We start from the raw sequence: 12,590 nt of genomic DNA on the forward strand, positions 1-12,590 counted from the left end.
TCCTTCTCAATATGTTATTTTAATTTATATTCAAGAGGCAGCTAATATAATCTCTGTTTATTTCCCTACCTTATTTTGAGTCAAATAACTATACAATTTACCCCAACCTTAACACTTACTTAATAAGCAAATTAGCAAAGTATCAGAAATAGCTGACTAGAGAAGCACACCCTGGTGTTTTCTAACTACATGCTTCCACCGAGATTTATGCCTCCGCCTCCTCAGTGTAACCAGACATGGCTGCTACTAGTAAAAAGTTGTTAAGACTTTCATTATCCAGCACCATTTTCCCTGTTTATTCAACGATGAAAAAATTCCAAGGTAATTAAAATTTAGGCCTCCCAATCCTGTAACCCGACTTGTGTGGGCAGGCATAAATTACCTACACAAATTAACAATGCTCTGCAGGGGCATAGAAATTCATCACCTAGATCCACTTCCAAAAAAAAAAAAAGAAAAAAAAAAAAAATCTATCTTCTTCGTGTAAAGCCCTCACCAGGCACGTACCTCCGACTGGTGTTTTCCCCCACCATTTGCATTACTCTTAAAAGTCTGACTGCAACTTCAAGACTGCTAAGAACAAATAAGCATCACTGGACTACTGAGTCACCCTTCCTTTCTCAATCCCTGTTCCACTAAGGAAGGAAAAAAAAAAAATATTCTTTTGAGTGATAGGAGAAAAAGATAGAGATGAAGAGGAAATATGTTTTAGAGAAAGAAAAGAAAGAACTGATAAATGCCAAGCTAGGATAATATTTACTGATTGGCAAGGTAAAAGTGGGAGATTAACAACATTAAAAAATTTACATGGTGGGGATTGATCAGGTTATAAAACAAGTTTATTTGCACTTAGAGACTTAGAGAATATCAAGTGTCTGGTATAATCTAGCTGGGCAAGATAGGAAGAAGAAAAAACACTGGACTGATTGAGGAAATAACCGGACAGGATCCATTCCCACTAGGGCACAGAAACTTCACAAAGATGAATGGCTTTTGTCTGCTGGCAAAAAACCCTATACCATTTTTCACACCTGTTTTACTGTATATGTGTTCTGATGCAAATGAGAGGAATGCAAAAGAGAATCAAATAAGTTTAAAAATATGTACACTGTGAATTCTGGGCAGGCTGCCAATGTGAGTACAACACTCTGGCTCCATCAACAAACATGGAGCTTCATCAATTTACACCCAACGATTTTACACAGAGAAAAAACACAAAAGTTCCCTGACTTCATGGACAGCTTTGTTCAGTATTTATTTTTATTTTATTTAGTACAAATAATGAGCTACATCTCAACAGAGAGAGGCACTATTTGATAAATAAATTTGATTTATTTTATCTAATTTGATAGATTTTTTTTTTTTTTTTTTTTTTTTTGCACCAGTTGGTCTCATTTGTGCTTTTCCAGATCCAGGCACCTTGTAACTCCCCCAGTATGACAACCGCATGTGCCGCTTTTACACCACAATGGGCGGAGGCAGAGGAACGAGGTGAGCCCAGAGCAGAACGTATCTTCGGATGGATCAGCTACCACCCCTGGCCCAAGTGCTAATCTTAAGCACTTGCTTCCTTTCAGCATTTCCATCCTAGTTTTATAAACAACCAAAGCATCTGGTACATCTATTAGTTTTAAGTAAAAGGGCCTGATTTCCCTACGATGCACGCTAGCATCAATTTTATTTGAATGCAGTTCACACCAGTTCTTCTTTACACCAGCTGTCAGCAAGGTCTGAATGACCTTGTTTAAAGTGTTTATGTTCTCAAAAGAAAGCAAGATTATCTGAAGCCTGTTTTATGTTTATTTTGAAAGAGCAGAGAGTTTATTTTGAAGAGTCCAACTGAATAAGTTTAAAAGACTTCTATGATAGATTACACTGAAGCATGGATAGCAAAACTTGAAACATATTGCACATGTTGTATAGGCCAGGGGCATATAACAGGAAAGCAATGTGTGCTTACGCCATTATGGGAGTATCTGAATTGCCATTTGGTTGTCGTCTTTCCACAAGATGTTGGACAAAAATTAAACCAGAAACAAATGTGCAGTTAATTTTGCATCTTAAAAGTTTAAAGGATAATTACAAATGAACCATCACAGCCCTAAAAATGCCAATCCTGAGCCAATACTAAGCAGTCTCCATTTGATCTTATTCTTTTTCCTGAACACACCCTTTTTATGACTAAAAGGTTGGGTTTTTTTACTTGCAAATACCCTTGTGCTGCATGGACCACTGCCCCTGGCCAGACTGGACTACTCAGCCACTAGTATGAAAACAAGGTATTGCAAAGATACGCTGTCATTATGAGAAATCCCACAAGGTTAAAACAATGCAGCCTCCTTCAAAACAAGTGACAAAGCTGTTGTGCAGCACGTCCTGGTCACAGGCTTTTCTCACTCCCTATTCCCTTGCCCACTCCTTTTCTTGGATTCTTTCTGTAAAGCTCCTTACACACACAGATGAAGATTGAGTCACCATACAAGCTCTCGGGACAGTATGAAGTTTACGGGTGCCTAAGCCACAAGGTATAACCCATTTGTTTCTAGACCTGAAGCTTATGGGTTACTTAAGAACTTCACATAATACTCCTCAAAGAAGTCTCCTGTCATATATAACAATTATTTAGATATCCCAGCAGAATATTTCAAGAATATTTTTACCGCTACAGATAACCCAGCAAAACTAGCATAGCAAACATTGGAGCAATATTATATTTATTGATACCAGTGAAATACTTTCACTTCTGAAGCGTACATACTGGGTCTAGCAAAAAATTGTGGTGGAAGATTTATATAGATACACAGAAAATTAGCGCACCAAAAGCCGCCCACTTAGCAAAACCAAATTAACACATGAGAAGATAACCAGTATGATTAGTATAACATAGGCTTACCCTAGCCCTGGTTTTGTGCTGACATATACCTGAGTGTGCAATTCGTGCACACACACAGGCAACAAGCATACTGATATCTTAATTCACAAATGTTAAGGGAATGAGAATCAATTTAAAATTTATTGGGATTACTACCTATTCCCAGTTGTCATAAAATACAATATAACCTGCACTGGTGTTACATTTCATCCAGAAAATCGTGACTGCTTCCAAATCAGGATTATTTACTAACCTCAATATAGTACTCAATAGCAGCAAGAACTCCCAACAGACACATCCCAACACAGTATTTCAAAGTTTTTAAGTAACTTTGATGCAAAAATACTAAGAAAAGAATGGCACCTTTCAAAGTGGCATTACAGAAAGTATCTTATACTCTCTACTATTGTTTGTCTCTACTTAGTTAAAACTAATTTCAAACTCTTTGTTATTGAACTGCAAGAACTGCATTTAAGGAAGAGAAGGAGTAAAAGTTGATGACAATCTGGATAATCTTGCTATATTAGCAACAATCAGCTACCAACTCAACTCAGCAGCAGTTTGGACAAGGAAAAGAGACAGATCTGTTCTAAGAATGGGGTGGGGGAGGCGGTCATAGAAAAAGCAGAGAACTTACCTCCACAAAGAGCTCTCCAGCACTTTCCCCATGTCAGTATGATAATACTTGGTAAGGATCAGGATCACCTAAAAAGAAAACAAGAATAAATACCTTTATATATGTAAACTGATATAGGAAACACAAGTAGATCATGGGCAGCATTATTCTGGTAAATGCAAAAGTGAGGCTCCTGAAAATCTGAATTGTATTTCACTTTATTTTAACTTCTTATCAGTTTTGCTTTCAGACTGGGTTTTTTCCTTCCTCTTTCTGAGAAGAGTGATTTCAGCACTCGAAGTTTTCTGCAAACCTGGTGACTTTGTGAAAGATTGTCCGTTTCACATGAGCAGTGGTGTTGGAATAGTCACATAAATCCCCCCACCACATGACAGCCCCCAAGCAATTTGTATGACTTTCTCAGCAGGAAGAACCAATCTTGTTGCTAGTTTAAATTTAGGAGGCAACTCTCTTGGACATCTACAGAAAAAAAATCCAAAGTGTTAAACAATGGTGATTAACTGATTATCCGGATAACAAATTCAGGCAGAAAATGAGCTCTGGTCTTCCCTGCAAGATCAGAAATGCAACTTCCATGTCTGTCATTTTTTGTTCCTAGAAGTATCATCTTTTCTTCCCTCAAGAACCAGCTCTGTGCTCTGTAAATTACTCATCTACATCACCAACAGCCAACAAAATACACAAAAAAACTTCATCCACAAAACATCTCAGCCTATGAGAAGAGAAACGCTTTCCATTCACTCAACATCCGACAAATTCACTGGTCAAACAACATAAAGCACTGTCCATGACTGGTGTATCAAGCTGAGTGCTATGGTTTAAGTTCAGATCATTTAAACCAGATTTCCTTCGCTTGCTGCCAGTCCATAGTAGTGGTTCTTACACCCACGTTCCCACAGCAACCCCATAGAGGTAGAATGGGAAGAACCTCTGGTTCCTTGCACAGCTGTTGGCTTTCTTTAATGCGGGGTCAACATCAGTCTCCCGCAGTTTGAGGCATGCTGTTACTGAGCTGGCACTTCCTCTGCTCCTGACCACCGGATGAAATCTCCAGCAAACAGCAACTGTAGGCATTCACTTTGATTATTCAGATAATTAATATGCTGATGATATATTTATGCTGCAGTCTCTGTACACTGGAGCTTTTGAGAGAACAGAATTCCAGACCATGGGTGTTAGGTACATGGTGCTTTGGAAATAACACAATGTTTTACAGAACTGAGCTATAATACCAGTCTCGTTCAGGGTTATCTAAACCTAATAAATTCACAACACGTATTCCTGGATGTATATTGATATAAGTAAAAGCAGAACTAATCCATAACTCACAAATAGTATTATTCTCTCCTATTCTCAAGAGCCACAATCTACCAGATCACTTTGCTGGAATTTGATGATTTTTAAAAATAAAGGCTTGGTTTAAAATAAAGTAAGCAAGGAAAGAAAAAAAAAAACCACCAAACTTTTACTTTTAAATAGGTTACTACGAAGACTTACAAAGCCAAGAGGAAGAACCATTTCCCAAAGGAGACAGTATCTACTGATGAGATTCCTGGCTACAGCCCAAGCACACTCCATCAGGTTAGCTATTTATTCTATTGTCAGTGTCTTAACTACAGCTTTCTGCTGGTGCTTGCAATTAAGGAGAAAAAGAAAGAAACTTCACTACTGGGAGCATCTATGGGCTCCAATTATTAAGGAAAAAGTTTCAGACTGTGCTTTTCTGAGCAATTGAAATTCCTCTTAGGCCACAAAAATCACCCTGGGAGGTTTTTTTAAGACATACAAGAATGCATATTTGGTGCATGAAAATAAAATAGAAAGTATTGAAAGATATAAGAGATTACACTTTGTTTCCTTACATTCGCACAGAACCAGAGACTAAATCCTGAACTTAGCCAACTTTTTTCATCCCTGTGCATCCTAAAGCTGTAACTTTTAAAATTCAGATGTTTTTCAGCAATGTATGTTGGAGCCACCTTGCCACAGGGTAAGCCCAATATTTCATTCCTGAATTAAACTGGTTACTATCATACACAGAAGATCCTATTGGGTTACCTTCAATCCACCTGCTTTAGAACTTAACCTCTATGGAAGCATCAACAAAGCACCTTCCAGATAAGCCATTTCTGTAACTCAGCACCTGTCCTAAGTGTTAAAGACTTTCAGGAACAAGGGGTAGGCTCGCTGTACTGCTTGCTAGCTGTAGTTCATCTAGGGGATGCACACACCAAATCAGAAAGTTACTGTTGTTCCACACACTTCAAATGAATGGCTTTCAGGTAATTGCCAACTGTATTGGGGAGCAGCCATAAGCAGTAAAATGGCTTATTTACGCTGCAGGATTGGTGCCTTAATCTGAGTCACAGCTCCGAAAAACAGAGGTCAGTATTTTCCAATCTGACTGGTAAATACATTTAAAAATTAAAAGACCTTATTTTGCATTTCAGAAGCAGGGAGAATTACTTAGTAAGAAAAACAAAGCCATAATGAGCTATCTTTGAATTCTTAAACACTTTTAGGAGAGTCCTGTTGCAACTTAAGAAGTAGGAGGCTGCCAGGGGGCTGACTGCTGTTTCACCTATGCCAGTGGATTTCGTCCCAATATCCGAAAAATGTAGGTCAGCTATTTAACAGATTTTACAGCATTGTCTTGTGGATTGTGGGCATCTTTTCAGGTTAAATAGTGATCCTGCTAACCATAATGGTATTTTTCCTCAATTAACAAACAGATGCAAAGAACAGCAGGAATCATTTCACAATAAAAACATAAAGGTCTTCAGTATCTCTGGATTCTGTGCATCATTTCTAAGAGCAGAGACCTGTTTTACTGATTTCATTTCAATGGGACTCCATAATTACAAGCATTTTACAGGTTGGATTGAAGCCAATGGTTCATACACACAGCTGTCCTAGGGAAAGCGCCTGGGTGGCCTGTAGATGGGGAGAGGCTTGAAGCACAACAGCAACTGAGCAACGATCAAGGGTATGATTCTTAACCAGCTCATACTACTACCATCAGTCATGGATAGCCAAAACAAATTTAGCTTTTTTGTGTTATTATTTTATAACTAAAATAAATGCAGGCGATGGAAGAGAATTGGATTTACTACATTCTTTATTTAAAGATGGATTTATAGGGTTACCTAGAGATTCTCCTAGTCCATCCAGTCTCCTGTTTTATGAGGAGACTTGTGAAACCCTTTTAAACCATTTCATCTTCAATTCAGCACGGTTCTTTGAGTTAGTCCCCAGTGTATGTCAATGGAGGTGGCAACAGTAATTCTGTGTTGTATGCTAGGGATCTATGAATACCTGATGGGGCTTCTGGACAAATATACCTAAGAAATTTATCCCTTCTGCTTTCATTGCCCTGAAACAAAAGTCCCTAGGCATTCCTTCTTCACAGAATTGTGGTTGTTTGGAGGTTTTAAGTAAATACAAGTAAAAATACATACATATTTTGGCCCAAAATAGAGACATAGATGTCTAGTACAGATTCCCTTGCTCGGTATTTAAGCATCACAGACCTCTCTTAAGAGCAGTCCTTACTGTACCTCACAGCTTTCTGATTACCTTTCTACTGCTTGTTCTGATCCCAGGGCCTTCTGCCCCTTTGCAGCAAGATGGCAGACCACTGCAGTTTCACCTCCCTTCAGGAACATCAGAATAAACAGAGCATCGTATCTCCAGTTCCCTGCCAGGTTCCCCGCGTAGAATTCAAGAGACAATATTTGCACCCTTTTCTTTCCAAAAAATTGTTTTATTTGCATACTACATGACAGGCATACACCAACCATGTCACACCATACAGATTTAAAAAAAAAAAAAAGGGGGGGGAGAAAGGAAATGAAAACTTCCAGCTTTTGTCACAAAATCAGTGGTCTATTACCTGCTTCTTTACTAAAGCCCTTGACCTCTCCATAAAGCCAAAGGTAGCCAGTATTTCTCCATATGGGACAAGGTATGGAAGATAAATCGATTCCAAAACTTATATGCAATGTGCATTGCAAGTAAGTAAGCTTTCAGTGGAAGTAATAACTGTAATTTTGGTCAATTTGTCTAGGCTAGAAGACCTTGAAGTTCAGAAATTTCTTTACCTGTGCTTTTTCATCCTCCTCCCACCTTTTTTTGGGGTGGGGTGGAAGGTACACAGAGACAATTTTGATTCCCCCCCCATGCCATGCCCCTGCTTCCATAACTTAGTTCCTGCCTGGGTAGATTTTCACTTTTATGGTAGTTACAGCTCAAAACTGTTCTCCAAACAAGAGTTGTAGCAGTTTCTGACCCAAAAATCCTTTCTGGATGTAGACTTGTCTTCAGAAGTGCACTGGGTTTTTGGTGGATGATGGACAGGGAAAATAAATGGAAAATTCCACAGATACATGTATAATTAAAGTTCGAATGATCTCCGTTTTTCCCCTCTCCTTTTCTCTTGCTCTCTTCCAAAAACGCTTTGTAGCAAGGCTGGACCAAAAAGAGCTAAACTTTAAGAGATACAATGTGCTTTTAATCATTTCCTAATAAAATTTTGGCTTTAAAGAAGCCCATTTTAATCCTCTCTTTTCATCACCATGTCAGCTAAGAGGGGCGAGAAAGGAAAAAGGAACGAATTCTAGATCAATCACTTTCCCTGGTGTTTATATTTTATCTTTGGGTTTTTTCCCTTTTCTTTGAAGGATTTGCTAAGATCCTTCACTTTTTGATAAACATTGACTTATGGAAAAAATTCTCCCCGCCCCCCATGCTCCCTCCATGATGTTTTCTTTCATGGACCATTCTTAACAGAGATCTCTCTTTTTCTATCTACATGGAGACTCTTACGGATTAAGCTTTATTTGACCCCTGCCATTTGTGATTTGAAGTAATTATTTTTTTTGGCATCTATTCGGAAATTTAATAGCAAAAGACTCATACTTTCAAACACATAATTGCAAGTATGATTGCAAGTTTTTGTGTTTTCCCAAGTTTATTAGAAGGTGAGGGCACACTATAAATACTTCTGGGCAGCCAGAGCTACCAGGAAAATATACTGCTTAGACAGACTCCAGTTTCTGCAAACTTTTTAGCATCTGCTTAATTTAATTCATGTGAATGAACCCACTGAAATCAAGAGAAGTGTTTATGAGAGTCACTTGAACAGGCACTTAATACTCTGTATGACTGGAACGGAAGCTGCTGTTTTGTTCAAGAACACAGCCTAACTCACCTTTTCAGCTATTAAACTATTTCACTATAAACTGTAACTATTTCAGGGAGATCAATGTGTTCTAGGCACAGCCTACTAATTTGTCACCACCAGCCCCTGTACTTCCAAAACTTTATTTACAACTAATAATCAAAAAACTCCCTAACGAATTATAGGCAACCACCTACTGCTCCAATCCCTCAAGCCATGTCCACTTTTGCAGCAGCAGGCTCTTCAATCATCATGCTAAGGTTGACATTAGTTTTTATATTCATTATTTAAAACGAAGACTCTTAAGAGAAAAGTATAAACCAAGAAATTATTAACATGAAGGTATATTACCACAAGTCTATTACATGGACCAACTGCCATAATACTATTAACAACTTCGTAAAAATTTGATTACGTTGGGAGAACTGTAAACGAGAAAATAGCATTTAGGTTTACTCTGTTGCAGTGTTATGATGAAAGGTGAAAAAGACAACATTTATACCATTACTTAAGCTATTAAGAATTCACTGTATAAGCTTCTACTCCTCTCTGGTGATAAAGTTCATAAAACCAATCCTTGACTTAACATGAAAGACTTAAAGAATTAGATTTATAGTTCTTCCAACTAAATTGTATTGGGAGAAGAGAGAACTTACCGTGTCTGAAGTCACTGACTGGACCAGTACACTTGTCTTAAGCATTAGTAATAATTCTGTACAGCGGATTTATTCATAATTCAAGGCAAGACACAGTAATGGCTCAATTCCTATTCTCTAAGAGGTATTTCTATCTACAAGAGCTGAATAAGTGCATAGTCTTGAAAGTGGTGGCTGTGATTGCTTCCTGATTCAAAACTATTTTAAATATATTACTATACACACTGACCCTGCAAACATTTATACAGAAGAGTAACTTTAAGATATCCAATATATTTAATCCATTATATAGCACAGAACAGGATTATATTCTGTTATCACTCTACAAACACAGAACAAAAAGAACACCTACTGCCTTCAGGAGCCTACAGTCCAAGTTCAGAAAGAGAGAAGTCTTCACATCATCGACTGATGTCAGATTTTCAGTGCAAGCTCTTAAGAAAATTATGTTTATGTGATGGCACTGCATGTACACTGTATATATATGGTTTTGGCTGCTCATCCCTACCTTATAATTCTAAATCCACTGACTGATTTCAATTGTATTTAACAGAGAGAGAGATAGCCATATGGCTGAAGTAGCCATACCATTTCCTACCACAGGTCCATCTAGAACAGTGGCAGACAAAAAATACAAAAGTATAAGAATGGGGGAAGCATATAAATAAAGATGCTTCCCAAATATATTTTCCAGCCTTCAGTAGTTTGCAACTCAGGCAGCTGGGCTGTTGTTATTCCAGTTTTTAGCAGTTGGCTGCTTGGATAAGCTCAGGCTTCTAGGTGGTACTGGCTGATCCATCAGCACAACAGTAGAGACTATTGTGTTTGTAACTTTTAATAGGCAGTCCTCAAAAATCAAAGCATATGTAAAATTGGTCAACCAATTTGTGAACTGCTGCTACTCTAACATATTCATGTTGCTGCTCATTTCTATAATTATTAGATGCAGCTCTGAGATTTCTGGGCAAGCTGCAGATGCAGAGCTCGCTCAAGCAAACAGGAACTCAGTTTGAAGGCCACAGGATTAAAGGATCCAAAATTCTAGATTGAATCTGCAGCTTGGGAAACAGTGTCTAACATTTTAACTACTTGTTCAATTAAACTTCCTGTTCTTTTTCAAAGAGCCCAAAACAATGTCATCTCTGACACAAAAATCTCCAGTTTTCTGCCATTGCCTTTTTCTATACAAGCAGAATATTTTTAGGTTTAAATATTTAACATAGCATTTAATAAGCTCTTAAAACCACATCAGTGAACATGCCAAGAGAATACATTTCTAAAGCATGAAGCAAGAATATTTTTTTCCTAGTCTGGCTTGAATCCTAATTGTAAATTTTTTTGAAATATAGACTAGCTTTACTTATCTCCTCCAATAATGTATTCTAAATTGAATTAACAATCCTTCCTGCAGAAGCAAACCTATTGTCTGGATATTCTTTTCCATTCCAATGAAAATTCAAGAGGAAGCAGAGCTGACATCCATAGAAGACATATGTAAAACATCTTTACCTTCTTCCAAATATTTCAGGAATCCAATATTATGGAGAGGCAGTTCACCTTGGTCATCAATGTTATACAGCTATTTACTACCAGAAAAGAAAGATCAAATTCCAAGTGTTGTTTGTGAAATACTCCCAGTCTGTCATGCAGTGTTACTGCCCAATAGTAAAATATAAAAATTAAAAGTGAGCTTCCAATCTGCATCACTAAATCCCTTTTCAAAGCTAGAGCTTTTCTTTTTTTTTTAACATTGCCATATAAAAATAATTACACTCTCTATTTCAAAAAAGAAATTATTATGCAAGACATATGGAAACATCTGTAGAGGATACCACAAGCTGGGAAGACTGTTCATTTGACGCAGGGCTGTTGGCAGATATGTTCATACTGCTTACTCCCCCTCACAGCTGCTCTGTCTTCACCCAAACCACAGGATTAAATATCATTGTACCAGATAACATCATATTTATCAGAGGTTGCATCAACCTACACTGACCTCAAAATTACATTTAATTATCTCTGTGAATGGCTTACGGTGTTCAAATAGGACCTAATTGCCTATCATAAAGAGACTTTATAAGACTGTATATGGGAGCAAGGACTACGACACTGCATCAAGATCAGCCATAGAGTCACAATGTTTAATATCCTTCTTATCATGAATAAGGACTGGCCTTTTTATTTCCTGAATATTGTAGGTACCTGAACTTGTTCTTTACAAATGAGAAAGATAAACACAGCCACAGGATCTACAGAACGGGACAACAGCACACTCCTACCTGAAAGGTGTGCTGCCAGGACAAACACGCTAAAGATCAAGGCAGTTCTATTCTAGTGACAGAAGGATGATGATTAATATTTTAGTCAGAAGACCAGAGACATAGCAGAGGCAGATGTAAAACTGGTTTTGCACCTTTTGTGATCTGGAGCATGTGCGTTGCATTGAACACATGCTCAGGGGTACTTTAACACTCTGTATTCCAAAGACAAAAACAGGCCTGGACAATGACACAAAAACAGAGTGAGAGAAAAAAAAAGCAAAAAAACAAACAAACAAAACAAAAACCCCAGCAAAAGTCAGGAGGTTGCCTAGCAAAACAGGAATAACACAAAACAGATCTGGGCACGTTACTCCGAGTGCTGTCTAAAAAAGCCCTCTGGTCTCCCAGCATGATCACCCTCCCGGTGGGGTGGGCCTGGGTCCCTCTCCGAACAAGGACCATTTGCTCTGCAGCTTCGCACTGGGCCAGACTAGGCCCAATGCAACCCCGTCGTTGCCCTTTTACTGGGCAGAAGTTGGTCTCTCTCCGCCTGCCTTTCATTTTAACTGTTTCATCCCTACTTATCTGGCTAAAATAATTAATTTCACCAGAAGTACCAACACAGTGCCCCCAGTATGGCGTGAAAGGGGACCATTCCCACTCAAATGCAAAGCCTGCCTGCTCCCTGTGGCCACATTCAGAATCAATTTGGAACCCCTCAAATGACATTAACAGAATTCAGCTACTGTAAAATACTGGGAATTACCCCCTTTGAGAGGAAGAAGGATGAAAGCACATTTATCTTCAGCATTATCCCTGAAGCAGCAGAATTCATACCTGTGCCAATGGAAAGGGCATAAAGGAGCCGAGGGAACATCCAACTGGGTTAGGAAACTATTAGAAAGGACTTGGGAGCAGTTGGGAAAATTGGTCAGGGACCAAATATGTCAGAGGAAACATCGGAAGGGGCCAGGGGAGTGCTGGA

The 12,590-nt window shown here is 38.4% G+C and overlaps 1 protein-coding gene across 5 annotated transcripts in view; it reads right to left on the reverse strand.

Annotated features, from left to right (window-relative positions):
* Nucleotides 1-12,590, reverse strand: part of SORCS2 (sortilin related VPS10 domain containing receptor 2) — a 587,964-nt gene that overhangs the window by 396,376 nt on the left and 178,998 nt on the right. For all 5 annotated transcript variants that reach the window (XM_075022616.1, XM_075022608.1, XM_075022603.1 and 2 more), the window contains exon 2: nt 3,510-3,577. In XM_075022616.1, the coding sequence (XP_074878717.1) occupies nt 3,510-3,577 (68 nt within the window). The remainder of the gene's footprint in view (nt 1-3,509; nt 3,578-12,590) is intronic.

Source organism: Buteo buteo, chromosome 1, assembly GCF_964188355.1.
Source record: "Buteo buteo chromosome 1, bButBut1.hap1.1, whole genome shotgun sequence".
NCBI lineage: Eukaryota > Metazoa > Chordata > Aves > Accipitriformes > Accipitridae > Buteo > Buteo buteo.